Source organism: Octopus bimaculoides, chromosome 5 (assembly GCF_001194135.2).
Source record: "Octopus bimaculoides isolate UCB-OBI-ISO-001 chromosome 5, ASM119413v2, whole genome shotgun sequence".
Classification (NCBI taxonomy): domain Eukaryota; kingdom Metazoa; phylum Mollusca; class Cephalopoda; order Octopoda; family Octopodidae; genus Octopus; species Octopus bimaculoides.
In genome coordinates this window covers 25,191,108-25,205,125 of record NC_068985.1, presented here as the reverse complement: position 1 = coordinate 25,205,125, position 14,018 = coordinate 25,191,108, and the positions used below count along the sequence as shown (strand labels likewise).

Sequence of the window (14,018 nt, the reverse complement as noted above, 5' to 3'; positions counted from 1 at the left end):
AAGGGGTGAGCATAATGATTAGTGCAGGTGTTGAACACTAGAGTAATGAGAGGCGAGACGAGTGGGTCAGGAATGCCTTGTAAAGAATAAAAGCATTAAAAAGAAAGACTAAGAATAAAGAGAAAAAAATCGCAATTGTCACAAATAGAAATACTATGATAAATATTACTAAAAAAATCACATATTGCCTTACTCTTATGGCAAATATTACTTTTAAAAAAATCGTCCGCTAAAAATAAGAAACTAGATTGGTTGATTTTATTATTTTAACAAAATGAACATTTATGTTCTTACGGGACATATGTTTAGAGAGAAAGGCATTAATTTGAATAATTAATAATTCAAGTCAATAGTTTCGATGAGAGAGAATAGACATTACTATAGATTTAAGAAATTGACGTGTTTTATTTCAAATTTATGAAAACCAGAAAACTAAAAATTTTTTGAATTATTTCCCTTGACTTTTATAGCTTCGGAACACTTATCGTTTGTGGCGCTGTTGTTGCTATCTGTGACGTTCTTACATTTGATTAGTTAAAAAAAGAAAAGAAGTCTTTCCATCCTTTTGCTGTCTAACAGTCAGACATTACTCCTTTCCTGACATTGAAGCATCTGTCTGCTAATCGTGTATTTTTAGAGAGAAAGAAGGAGAAACATGAATACTAGCAAAGTAAGTTTGTACATATTATTCCTTACAATCCTACAATACTTTTCCTTGGAAAAATCTTTAAATTTCCAGGGTTATTTTTGTTAATATTCTTCTGTTATTTCATCCACGTGCTTCCATGTACTTCAGTGTTCACAGCTTCTTCATTGAACTAAATTTCTCAAACTCAAGCTGGATTTTGCTTTTGTGAAAATTAGTATTCAAATTAGTGAATATATTTTGATTTTGTGTCATCAAAAAAAAAAAAAGAATAAGATGAATTACTCTTTTATATACCTATTAAATTGTGATGATGCGATCCTTTTGCTAATGTGTTTGAGAACGCAACACGTGCTTGCGAATTTTGCCATTGTATCTAAGGTTAGCTTATACCAAGCCTTTTTAAATAACAGTCGATCTCTAAGTGAAAAATTAAATTGATTTATTTATAAATGATCGTTATTGTTTTAAATATCAAATATTCTGTTTAGCATGTAATTAATTAGCATTACATTTTCCATACGTTTTTTTGTTGAAGTTTTAATTGTAAATCTGGTTAGGGTGACCGTTCTGTTTCCCCATGAATGTAACTACTAACATTTATGTTGGTAGTTGCACTCATAAAGCTATTATTATTAACACATCTCTTCCGTTAATATGGCAGCCGTTTATTTAAAAAGATATTAAAACCTAGAACCAAACCGCCGATCAATTTTACACGTTTGTCGTTCTTGAAAATTCCGTAGCTGACTTCATGATCAGGAAATGTTTAGGTGCACATTGGAATGTGCAATGTGCACCAATGCTTAATACAAGGCTTACACGTAGAATGAGTACTCCGTGTTGGTGAAATCGGTGATCTAGGTAAGTCTCAGACGAAAGAAGGCTGACCTAATGTGGAGAAAACTAATTTATATTGAAGGCTGACCTAATGTGGGAAAACTAATTTGTATTGAAGGCTGACCTAATGTGGAGAAAACTAATTTTATATTGGATAAATGTTATCCTAGTGGGTCGGATTTTGCGGTTAAACGAACGAAATCCATACGCAAGTTTACTTCTACGAGTTTTCAGTGAACACGTGGACTTCATGTACACGAGGGAACACGTTACATATTGATTGACATTGGATTTTTTTTTTTTTTGTGAGATCTTACATAAAGTTTTGTTCATTTAAATTCTTATACCTTAAAATAAAATCTTTTTAATTTTAGGTATTAAATAGTAACTATTTTCTCTAGTATTAAATTTAGCGGCTGTTGAAGTTTCTTTTTTATAGCGACATATCGGGGTCAATTTGTTAGTCTTTTTTTTTTTTTTTTTTTTTTTTTTGTCTGGGCCATAACTGGACGAGACTCAACCAGACTTCCAAAATTTTAGATTAAATTAGAACGGGGAATATGATTTTTCGATGTGGCAACGATAAAAAAATTTTTTTCATTTACTCAGAGTATCTTAGGCTTTATGTAAATGAAATAGACTTAATTGTTAGCTAGGAACGAGTGTGGCTTGCAAACAACGGCGTAAATTCCACAAACGTGACGTTTCGACCAATTTATGTAACTATATATTATTTTAATATACAAAATACTGATGGAAATTTCTAAATAAGCAATTTCGAAAATTAAAGATGAAGTAATGTATTCTTTTGAAAAACATCTTGAAGCAAGTGTATTCGTATTAAGCTATTAACGACATGGTTTTTGTTAACGGGTGAAGATCTTTTACTCTTCAAAAGTGTAAACCAGATTATATTTAGCACAACTTCATTAACATTAACTGAAGGTTGTCTTCTGCTCATTAGTCATAGTATATCGTGATTATAAATGAATATTGTCTCAAGTATTGCTGTTATAATGTTGGTCCCATCGATTTTCTTCAAAATGATCACATTCAAGTGTGTAGGGACTAAACAGTATAACAGAAGACGACAATTACATTGTTAACAAAAACGTTTACTAAAATCAAAACCCAACAGGAATGCATCTATGTAATCACTTTCTTTAGTGATAGAAAGGGACTGTCATAAAATAGCAAACCTGAGATCAAAGACAATTGAATCCAATCTTACCCCACAATTTATTAAGGGATCTATTCATTATATTACTTTCACTCTGATGGAAATTTCTAAATAAGCAATTTTGAAAATTAAAGATGAAGTAATGTATTCTGTACATTTTAACTGTCTGAAAAGCATCTAGAAACAAGTGTATTCATATTAATCTATTAACGACATAGTATATCGTGATTATGAATGAATATTGTCTCAAGTATTGCTGTTATATTATTGGTCGTTGTAGCTACCCGCCATCCATGTAACTGATATAGTTTTTCAGTTATCTAGGCTTTTTTTTTTTTTTTAACATAATGACTGGAGATGTTATAGTGTATCAGATATATTATTTTATAGGATGGTAGGACTCAACTGGGAGGTACTTTTCTACGGAGAGGCGTCTTCTATTTATAGCTTTGGCGTGACCAAAGCCTTGAGAGTGAATTTGGTTGGTGGAAACTAAGAGAGGCCCACTGTATGTGTGTTGAGTCTCTTTGTCTTGACATTGTGAGATTTTAAATAAATGTCATTCATTTTCAGTAGCCTACAAAGACTTGCCTGGCCATGAGGAAATATTACCTTACTTGGAAACAGCTAGTTGTCAACTGGAAGGCCATTTAGCCATAGAAAATCTAACCCCAATAAACTTGTCCAACCTATGCAAGCATGGAAAAGTGGACGTTACAACGATGACACTGGACTATTTCCAAATAAATTGCTTTCCTATTTTTCCATTAGGAGCATTGGCACTAATTAACACATTAGCAAGTGAGAGTGAGAAAACATGCTATGCTATCTTGGCAGCATGCTGAAATTATCACTGTGCCACTTATTCGCATCTATTGCAAAAATATTAAAATGTCTGGAGAAAAACAAAAATCAATACATTTAAAAACTGTCTTCACATTTTTTCTTTTTTATCTTGTTCATTTTGAGATTTCAATTGAAGATATTTAACAGAAGTTATTTCTTTTATTAGGTAGCCAATACTCCAAAAAACAAAACGCCTAAATCAGCAAAAAAGAAAGGGGTAAGCAGTTTTAACATCTATTTGACTAATTATGTTTTTTTTTTTTTTCTTTTCTAAATTCTTTGTGTGTGACAACAGTGCTACAGTAGTTGCTTTGCAAGATGAGAGAGCCTGCTGTCACTGCTCAAATTGATTACTAGTACTTAGTGTGTGGTGGGTGCTATTTAAGGTACCAGTCATATGTGAAAAATAGTGGAAGATGAAACCTTATCAAAGATATATAAGATAACACGAATTTTGTGCAACTATTGTAATAATGGATTAAAATGACATTTGTGGTGTGTGTGTGTGTGTGCATTGTATCAGTATCATCAGTTCACACCACACCTGTTATAAAACCCCAGAGTTGAGAGGTTTTCTCAAGGACCTTTGTTTTACTATAGTCATGGTTTGAGTTGGTTCTGATTTAGAAACTCCCATCCCCCAAAGAGGTTAGTAGTACAGAAGAGTGGTGGAAATATTGGGTATGGACAGATCTCACACAATTTTGTTACACAAAGAGATCGACAGAAAGTAAATGATGGAGAAATGTGTGTGCAAGAAATTAGAGGGTGTGTTAAAAGAATGAGAGGGTTGGATGCAGTTAAGAGTCAAAATGGAATTCATAGTTATTAGATGTATTTGATGATATTCCAACTTCGTTGCCAGTACCACTAGACTGGCTCCTGTGCAGGTGGCACGTAAAAATACACCATTTCGAGCGTGGCCGTTGCCAGTACCTCCTGACTGGCCTTCGTGTCGGTGGCACGTAAAAGCACCCACTTGCGGTGGTTGGTGTTAGGAAGGGCATCTAGCTGTAAAAACTCTGCCAAATCAGATTGGAGCCTGGTGTAGCCATCTAGTCCGCCAGTCCTCAGTCAAATCGTCCAACCCATGCTAGCATGGAAAACAGACGTTAAACTATGATGATGATGAATAGTAAAAATTTTGTCGATTTTAATAGCCCTCATAACTGATAGCTTTCTGATGGGTTGGTACAATAACCTGAGTTAATGCTGCATCAGACAGAACTCAAACATTTTCATTTTGGCTTCATGCTTTGGAGCATAAGCAATCGAGCTTATCATATCACCAGTGTTGTTCACAATTATAACTTTTTGAAACTGGGATTTAATTCAGTTTGTAAGCTTGGCAGTTTTTGCTTATAACTACTTGATTCACATGTCCTTATTGTGAGTTTATATTTTTAACCACATTGCTGCTGTGAAAGTTATGTTAAATCTATGAAATGAGTTTATTTGTCTGTTTCTTTTTTTCTTTGCAGAGTGCTGTAAAGGCACAAGTTGATACGCCAAGACCAAATCTGCCTGCTAAGAAAGTCCCATCTGCTAAAAAACAAAATGGTCTTAAATCAGCTGCAACAGTAAGTTTATGTTTTCAATTTTTTTTTCTTTGGTATTCTTTTGATGACAAAATCAAACCACTTCAATTTGGCTGTTGTCAGTTGACGAAATGGGAGGAGGAAAAGAAAGCTAATTCGTTGTACGTGCATGCTTGTTCTGGTCCGTGTCTGTTCTGTTTTTATGTATTTGTGTTGTCGAATATAGATATAAGATTATGCCAGCAATATCTCATTTTAAACTTGAGGTTTCTTACCTGCTTGTGTATGTACCATGTGTTCATACCATAAGTGCATGTAAAATAATTTCGTTATATCTATATTCCACAACACATACATAAAAACAGAACAGACACGGACAAGAACATGCACGTACAACCCATTAGCTTTCTTTTCCTCCTCCCATTTTGTCAACTAACAGTTGACAACAGCCGAATTGAAATGTTTTGATTTTGTCAAGTCATATCGAAAGAATACCTTTTTTTTTTTTTTTTTTTTTTTTTTTACTAATATACTATTATTATATTAGTAGTGTTTTCTATAAGATAGAATTTTCAAGTAATTTATTAATAAATAGCACACATACATGTATAATGCATACATAAATGGGTTTTGGTTGGTTCAGGGCTACAGTAGACACTTAACCAAGGTGCTAAACAGTGGGACTGGACTTGTAACCTTGTCTGGAAAGAAACTTCTCTCCTGTGCATTTGTATTCAAAATTGGTTGTACATTAAAAACGTGCTTAGATTTATCTCGGCAGGCCTTTGGCTCTGTAGTACAAAATTAAATTCTTCCACCAAACCTTAGTCTCAATTTAAACAAGGAGCATCTCAACAGAAATATGGCATGAAAAGGGTTAGTGCAAGATCTATTAGAAAGTCATGATTTAAGAACTTTTGGTGCAGACACTACCAAGAGGATGTTGAAATTGCTTGCAAGTAAGTACATTCTTATTTTCTCAATCATTGGAATGCAACTGTGCTGGGGCATCACCTCAAGATTTAGTCAATTGAATTGACCCTGGTATTCATTTTAAATTTGACACATATTTTGTTAGTCTCTTTCTGCCCAACTGTTAATATACAGGGCTTCTGCAATTTACATTTACGAAATTGCTCCACAAGGCATTAGTTGGGCCGAGGTAGTTGCAATGCAAACCTGTGTTTTACCATACAGCATGTCTAGTTTCTGAAACCATAGTCTCGCTGTTGGGAAAATACACAATGTAATATTTCAAATAATTCTAAAATTATTTAGAAAGCAGAATGTGGCTCTTGGATAAATTTATTACATGAAATAGCATTTGTTGTTATCTCTGCACATAGGACAGCTCTAGAATATATTTGTTTGTTACTACACCATAACAAAGCTGAAGAATAGGATATAAGCATGGTGATTTGCCATTTGGTTTGTTTTCTCCCACCCTTCATATTGAACAAAAGCTACACCAGTATAGTAGCATGTCTTGTGTATTGTTTTGGGAAGACTCCATTTTCAGAACCTTATTGTATGTGCTACTTATGGCAAGTTTCCTCAGTCTTTATGTTATCAGTAATCTGATTGCCTGGCTGTAGGTTATCATTTATTATTAGTTGAAATATCTGTTCTTTCATTTAGATTTGCATCAAAAATCTTTGTATAAGATAAAGATTGATTAGAGAAAATTTTTAAATACTCGTTTCAAGATATTATGTATTAGTGTGTGTGTGTTTGTTATTTTCTTTATGCTGCTGGATGTTAAAATATGTCAATGTTATTAAATAAATGAAATTTGGATGTTTTGAATTTCAGCCAAAGTCCAAAAGTGTGACTACAAAGACACCACCCAAGTCAAATAAAAAGAAACCTGTCGTAAAAAAAGATGAGGTAAGGGCTTCAGTATATACATATATATATATATATATATATATATTTTTTTTTTTTTTTTTTTTTTTTTTTTAATGTTTTGGTATTTGTTAGAAACCTACAAAAAGAATATCACAAAGGCTTAATGTTTCAGCATCCAAACCAGCCAAAATATTCTTCCTGTTTTATGCTCAATCTAACTAGATGAGGACTCTCACACCTACCCTGCTGTGTTATTCTAAAAGTAAACTATCACATGGTTGAAATCTAAAAGCTACAATATGATGAATTTGACAGAAATCTAAATGCTGAAGGGTTGATTACTTTTACCCTCTCTTTTACTTGTTTCAATCATTTGACTGGCCATGCTGGAGCACTGCCTTTAGTCAAGCAAATCGACCCCCAGGACTTATTCTTTGTAAGCCTAGTACTTATTCTATCGGTCTCATTTGCCGAACCGCTAAGTTACGGGGACGTAAACACACCACCCAGACACACAAACATACACACTCATATATATATATTTATTTATATACAAATATATGACGGACTTCTTTCAGTTTCCGTCTACCAAATCCATTCACAAGGCTTTGGTCAGCTCGAGACTATAGTAGAGGACACTTGCCCAAGATGCCACACAGTGGGATTGAACCCGGAATCAAGTGGTTGGTAAGCAAGCTACTTACCACACAGTCACTCCTGTTGATTACTTTCTTTTATGGTTTAGAAACATGGACTGCTATTTGGATTAATCTTGTCAATACAAGCTTATATTAATTGGACTGCACAATTATTGATGTAATTAAAAATCATTTTCCTTGCAATTCTCCCAGATTATCCAGTTGTTGAAGTACTTGGCCTTCAATCTCTGCTACTTTTGTTTACTTGTGCATGTACACTTCTTGTGTTCAATGTCTATTATAAAATTTGTGGATACATTTTCTATGATGATAAGCTTAAATGACTTTGGTTACAAAGTTAGCTTGCCGGCATTGCTACAGGGAGTATAAATGGAGTTTTATAAGTGTAGTGAAGTGTAATTTTCTGATAAAATAATTATTTCTACAGGAAGATGATGATGATGAAGAGGAGGAAGATGAAGAGATGGATGTTGATCACATAAAGGAACTTGTCATGGCATCAGATGACGACGACGACGATGAGGAGGAGGAAGATGATGATGAGGAGGAGGAGGATGATGACGATGATGATGATGATGAAATAGGTACATTTCAGCTATTCATTTCTTTTTGTTTGCATATTATGTTTTCTGTTTACACTTCATACATTCTTTAATGATGTTGCTTTTCTAAAACTAGATGAAAAGGATCTGGAGGCAATGCTTAAAGCAATCCGTGGCAAAGAGACTAAGAAGGCAGCTACCCCTGCCAAAACACCTAAGGAGGAGAAGACTAAGAAAGCTGTGACGGCTACTCCTGCCAAGACCCCTAAAGCTGGTAAGGGTAAAGACACAGAAGCAAAAACGCCCAAGAAAGCAGAAGAGGTTGCTCCAGCCAAGACGCCAAAAGGGGACAAAGCTAAGAAAACAGAAGCAGCAGCTACTCCTGCCAAAACTCCAAAAGATAATAAAGCTAAGAAAACAGAGGCAGCTACTCCTGCCAAAAAAGCTGATACAGCTATGGAAGCAGATGCTGGACAACAGAATCCTATTGAAGACCTACAAGGAGCATACCAAGAACAGTTGAGTAAGTTGAATTTATAAGTATATCGTAGCTACAGTTTAACTCTTTTGTTACTATATTTCTAACTAAACTACATCTTTTGTGTGACATAAGTACCCAGTGTTTACCTCATACACCTTCCAAACTTTGATTTCACCATTTCGTAATTTTCTTTGGACATCTTTGTGTCTCATGTATGCAAGTCATACAACACAACTTCGAAAAATTTGTTATAATGCTGGAAACATTTGTAATCCTGTGCAGCTTGGCAAAAACTGCCCCAAATTCCTCTAGGTAGGAAGGAGACTGTCAACTACTGTAAAAGCCCATGTAATTTATGCAGGTGATTTTCTTGATAAAATTTATTAAAAGTTTCTACTCATGTAAAATTCGCTCCCAAAAGTTTTCAGAATTTCCAAGGGAAAAAGGTTTTCAATTCAGTTGTATTTATCATAATTTCACTTATGATTAGATTTTATTAAATTTTCATTAAATAAAAATCATTTCGGTTTAACAGGTACTGCATTGAAAGCTATTAAATTACAAAGTGTTTGTGTTGTTTATAATAAACTTTATTTTACATTTCTTGCCCACAAGAGGTTATATCTGATCTTTAGCATACTGCTGTATGTCTACTCAAATCATGATCACAGGTGTTGCAAATTAAGTTTAATTACCAATAAACATCAGCTTGGGTGACACTTTACTCAACCAGCAGGGGAAGATGACCAATCAAACTGATTATGTAAACAATTCTTTTCTGCCTATTCTTGTTGGAATGTAGAATACCTGCTGCTGTTTCAATAGATATGTATCCACTATCAAACTTTATATTGTAACTTACACATTTGTGTCCTGACACTTAACCCTTTCGTGACTGTATTTCTGTTGAGATGCTCTGTTCCTTTCAATTAATTTTAAATATAACAAAGACTTTAGCAATATAACTTGGTCATCCTTTAGCTAGTGTTGGGAACATAAATTGCGACTGAGGTTTGGTGGAAGATGTAGAGAGATCAAGCAATTGTAAGCTTGTTTGAAGTGATCACTACAGGAACGAACCATTACTCAGTAAAGAAACAGAGAAAGAAGTTAGCTTGTGATTTACATGTATTTATTTGTGATTAGTGCGACTTTTTTAAGGCAAGCTATGCCATAGAATTAGGAACCCTTTCTTCAATTGTATTCCAAAAATCACATTTGTCAATAAATAAAATAGTTGCAGTTATTTAATGGAAACAGTCTAAATTTGTGATGACTTTAGAATTAAACTGAAACTCATAAGGGTTATGTTTTACTTAGAAATATAGTAACATAAAGGTTAATATTCATTTCCACATAAAATTCTAAATTCTGATTAGTTCCTTGAAATTTGGCAGTAACTCAACTGCCTAATTTTGTTGGGTATTCTTTATATATAGTTCTTTGTGAGTATATTTCTAAAACTGAGAATTTTATTTCATCTTCATCAAATTTATTGTGAATTTTTCTTTTCATTTCAGAGTTCTTTAATGAAAGAAACAAACGAACACTTTTTGTAAAACAGCTTCCCTCAAAGATCACAGAAAGTGAACTTTCTAAATTATCAAGTGATATATTAGTAGTCAGAATGAGGAAATCCCGAGATTCATCAGTGTAAGTTTTGTGAAGTTGCTTCTTAACAATATTTTCCTTTTTTCTGTTGATATAGTCAGTGAGTTGACGTAAAGTTATATTTTTCTGGTAAAATTAACAAGTGATCTCTTGTTTTCTAGGTATGCTTTTGTAGAATTTAAAGATGAAGCAACTGCACAGAAAAACTTTAAGACACTTTCAGAATGTAAATTTGAGGGCAACCCAATATTTGTCGATTTTGCATCTACAAAAAGTACGTCTGAGGGTCCAAAAGGTAATATTGGTAAGTATTGCTGTAGAAAACATTTTTTAATTCAACAATTGTCAGTATATTTCTAATACTTTTATACTTTTCCTATACAAAACTAGGTGAGTAGGTAAAGTCTGGCTTATAAAGCATGTGTATTCTGTGCCTATTCAGAGCACAATTCTACAGTCTGGTTAGCTAAATGTATTGAGTAATCATTAGACACTTTCCTGAGTTCTCTTCGAAAAGGAGAATTTATATATCGTCTCTTTTCTGAATCAAGATGTGGTTCTTAGAGAGGTTTGTTTCAGGCTTCTTCTTTGAAATAAACATGATCTTTTATTCTGTTTGTCTGTTGTTCATTTACTGAATAAAGTGCAGATAACATTTCAGCCTCCATTGGCATTTCTATTTTGTGTTGCTACTGGTAATGTCTAAATTTACTGAATTAATTGCTAATTGATACCAGCTTTTTCCATGTTTGTGACTTGCATTAAAATAACTTGCTGTTTACTATGGTTTTTGAAGATGTTATATTTCTAAGAAACTTGTAAATCTGAAAGTAATCATGTATTTGCTAAGGTTCAATGCAGTGTTCTTCAGATCTGAAAAACTTACTTCAAATTATGATTGAAGGATTTATGGGTAGACATTTTAAGGAGATAGGTTCATGCCACCAAAATGACTAAATTTCTATTTGTTAATATGTAATTGCATGTTCTTAATTCTAGGAAAGCTTGATCCCAAGAAATTGTACATAACTGGTTTCCCTCAAAAGACAACATTAGAAGATTTGCAAAAGGTACTTCCAAATGCCCAAGTGACTTTGCCAGTCAAGACATCAACAAATGTGCCTTTAGGGTAAGTGGTTTAACCTCACTAGACTTTTAACTGAACTACAACTTTTATTGTTTTTCAGTTTATTAAACCCTGTTTTCTGAATATTATTCCCACTTAGTGTTTCATTGATGTGGCAGCACTGTATTCAAACCAGTGTTACTTTACCTTTTAGCATTTAATCTAGCTAAAATGATCACTTCATTTGTTCAAACCAGCTGTAATCGGCTTCTCTACAAAATTGCTTAAAAAGAAAAGGTTTTGAATTTTTGTAGCTTTGACATGAAGAAATAGTCTTTCCCACCTTTCTTTAAGTATAAATAGCTTGAAATCTTTTAGAGACTACCTGAGTTTTTTCAACATTTGGAGTGAAGTGTGTTTGTTAACATTTACTGATATGGCATCAACGGATAGCTATTTGGACATGATGATATACAAAATTTAAAAGAAAACAGTAATGTCTTATGATGAATCTGATATTCATGTTAATAAATTTTTGGTCGAGAGAGATTTTGATGGTAAAAGTGAAGAAATTCAAAACATTATGGCAACACAGTTGAAAATTATACGAACCACAATTCCAGATTTCACAGAGAAGATTGGTGCATAACACAATTTAATCTCGTGTTGCTCAAGCCTTCAATTCTCTGTTTTTACTGCAAAGTGTATTCAGAACTATTGCAGTGGAAACGGTAAAATTTCTACTCATTGTTCTGTCTGATGAAACCATGATTGGGTATAAAGAGTAAGGTACATTTTTGGCAATACATGCCTGCTAACATCAAAATAGTACAATGCCATGTTTGATTCACATTTCCCCCTTACCATGATACCCCATTTAGTAGGTTTAGCAAGCATGTATTCCCAAAAATGTACCTGTCATTGTTTCATTTACACAATTTTTTCCCAGGCAGATCCATGTTTCCTACAAAAATACTTTGTTGAAATTTTTTTTATAAAATGTAAAAGAAAAAAATTTAAAAAATTAGGGTGATGTCTGAAATAGAAGCTAACAGGCATATTATTTTATTGAGGTTGGATATGTAAAGGTTTCATTGTGCACAAAGAATTGTCAACCAGCCAATAATGTGGTTTTTTTACTTGCCAGTTTGGGTTACTATAGTTAAGCAGAAAAACTCTGTTTGCTGTCATGAAAACCAAGTGGATTATTCAGTTGGTATGGAAAACATTTTTACATTGACAAATTGCTTATTCACGATTTTTCCCTTTTTTTCTTTAGATATGCATTTGCTAAGTTTGAAATACCCGACTTGTGTTCTGAAGCATTGAAACAGGTACAGGGCAAAGTACTTCATGGCACTCCTTTGATAGCTCTCTATGCAAAATTAGTACCATTATCGAAAGAAATAAAGAGGAAACTGGACGAACCTAAAGGTACAGTGTTTAATTCTGTTTGTTTAACCTTTCATTACCATATTTCTAACCAAAGTACACCCCTTATGTGTTTCAATTCATTTCTAACATAATCATAAATTTAGTCTGGTTTCATTAAACAACTGTGATTTGTGGAAGGCCGGCTTTGCTTTTTCTCCTTACAGCTTTTTTTTTTCCTTATAGAATAACCAGCTCTTAATTGGGTTGCTAGATCTTCAATGAAAAATCCATCGGATTTTGACTTGATGCTTGACAATGAAATTGGTGTCTTTTTCTTTTCTTTTTTTCTTCAGAATTACAAATTTTCAACAGGTACAAGTTCAGAAGAAAAAAACTCCCGAAATTGACAGAATTAAGATAAAATGTCAATCATTGTACAAAACTGTTTATGCAGTATAATCACGTGTTTTCATAGCAAGATTTCTTTGATAGTCTCATTTAAATATATGTGGTTATGGGCAGCTTGGTTACATGAACCAAAATTTTTTCAGGTGGCTTTGGGCGGTTTGGTAACTGAAGGGTTAAATTTATTTAGTTTTCTTCAGTTTAAGTCCACTAAAGTTATTTTGCCACTTTATAAGGACTGGCAGTAGAAATGTATTCCATTATTAATTCTTTAGCTGGTGTATGACAAGAATTGGCAATACGTCTTTCCATCAGTCCTATGTTACTTGTTGAAAGTAGAGGGCATATCTTATAAACTTTAGCCGTGAATAGTTTGCTTTGTTGCCATATGATCTTGAGCCCTTTCTCTTTGCAACACTTTCAGTAATAGCAGCCTTAGGCCAGCCTATGCTTTTTGAGAAAGTTTGGTACATAGAAACTGTATGGAAATATTTGCTGATATCACTGTTTAAAAATCATCCTCTATCTCTGCTTTCAAGAACAGGTGGAATGGAAGATCTCTGACAGTAAGGACATCTTCATAGCATTGTTTGATAGCTGGAATATGGGGGACGGATGGACGTTAAACAAATTACCTACCTAATAATGAATGCTTGATTTGTCTGGGTTTTTTTTTTTCAGGAGACCCTGATGCCAAGAAAAGAAAATTGGTTCAAAAGAAAGAGGAGGAGGAGGAAGATGACGACGATGATGATGAGGAGGAGGAAGATGATGATGATGATGATGATGATGATGAAGAGGAAGAGGAGGATGATGACTAGGAAGAATAATAATTGAGAGAACACACCATCTTTGAAAGTCATTTCTTTAACCTTCATTAACATTCTCTTTACTGCAACTAAGAGCAGATCTGTATTTACAATCATAAACTCATTACAGGATTAAAACATTTTATATATACATATATATATATTGCCACTCA

General features: G+C 33.5%; 1 protein-coding gene across 1 annotated transcript; it reads left to right on the top strand.

The window, feature by feature from the left end:
* The first annotated feature begins 514 nt into the window (after positions 1-514).
* On the top strand, positions 515-14,018 carry LOC106874391 (nucleolin). The gene is made up of 11 exons (XM_014922108.2): positions 515-670; positions 3,679-3,729; positions 4,994-5,092; positions 6,863-6,937; positions 7,985-8,141; positions 8,236-8,622; positions 10,101-10,233; positions 10,353-10,495; positions 11,191-11,320; positions 12,537-12,691; positions 13,718-14,018. Exons 1-11 carry the CDS (start codon positions 656-658, stop codon positions 13,855-13,857), a joined length of 1,485 nt encoding a protein of 494 aa, XP_014777594.2. The 5' UTR covers positions 515-655; the 3' UTR covers positions 13,858-14,018.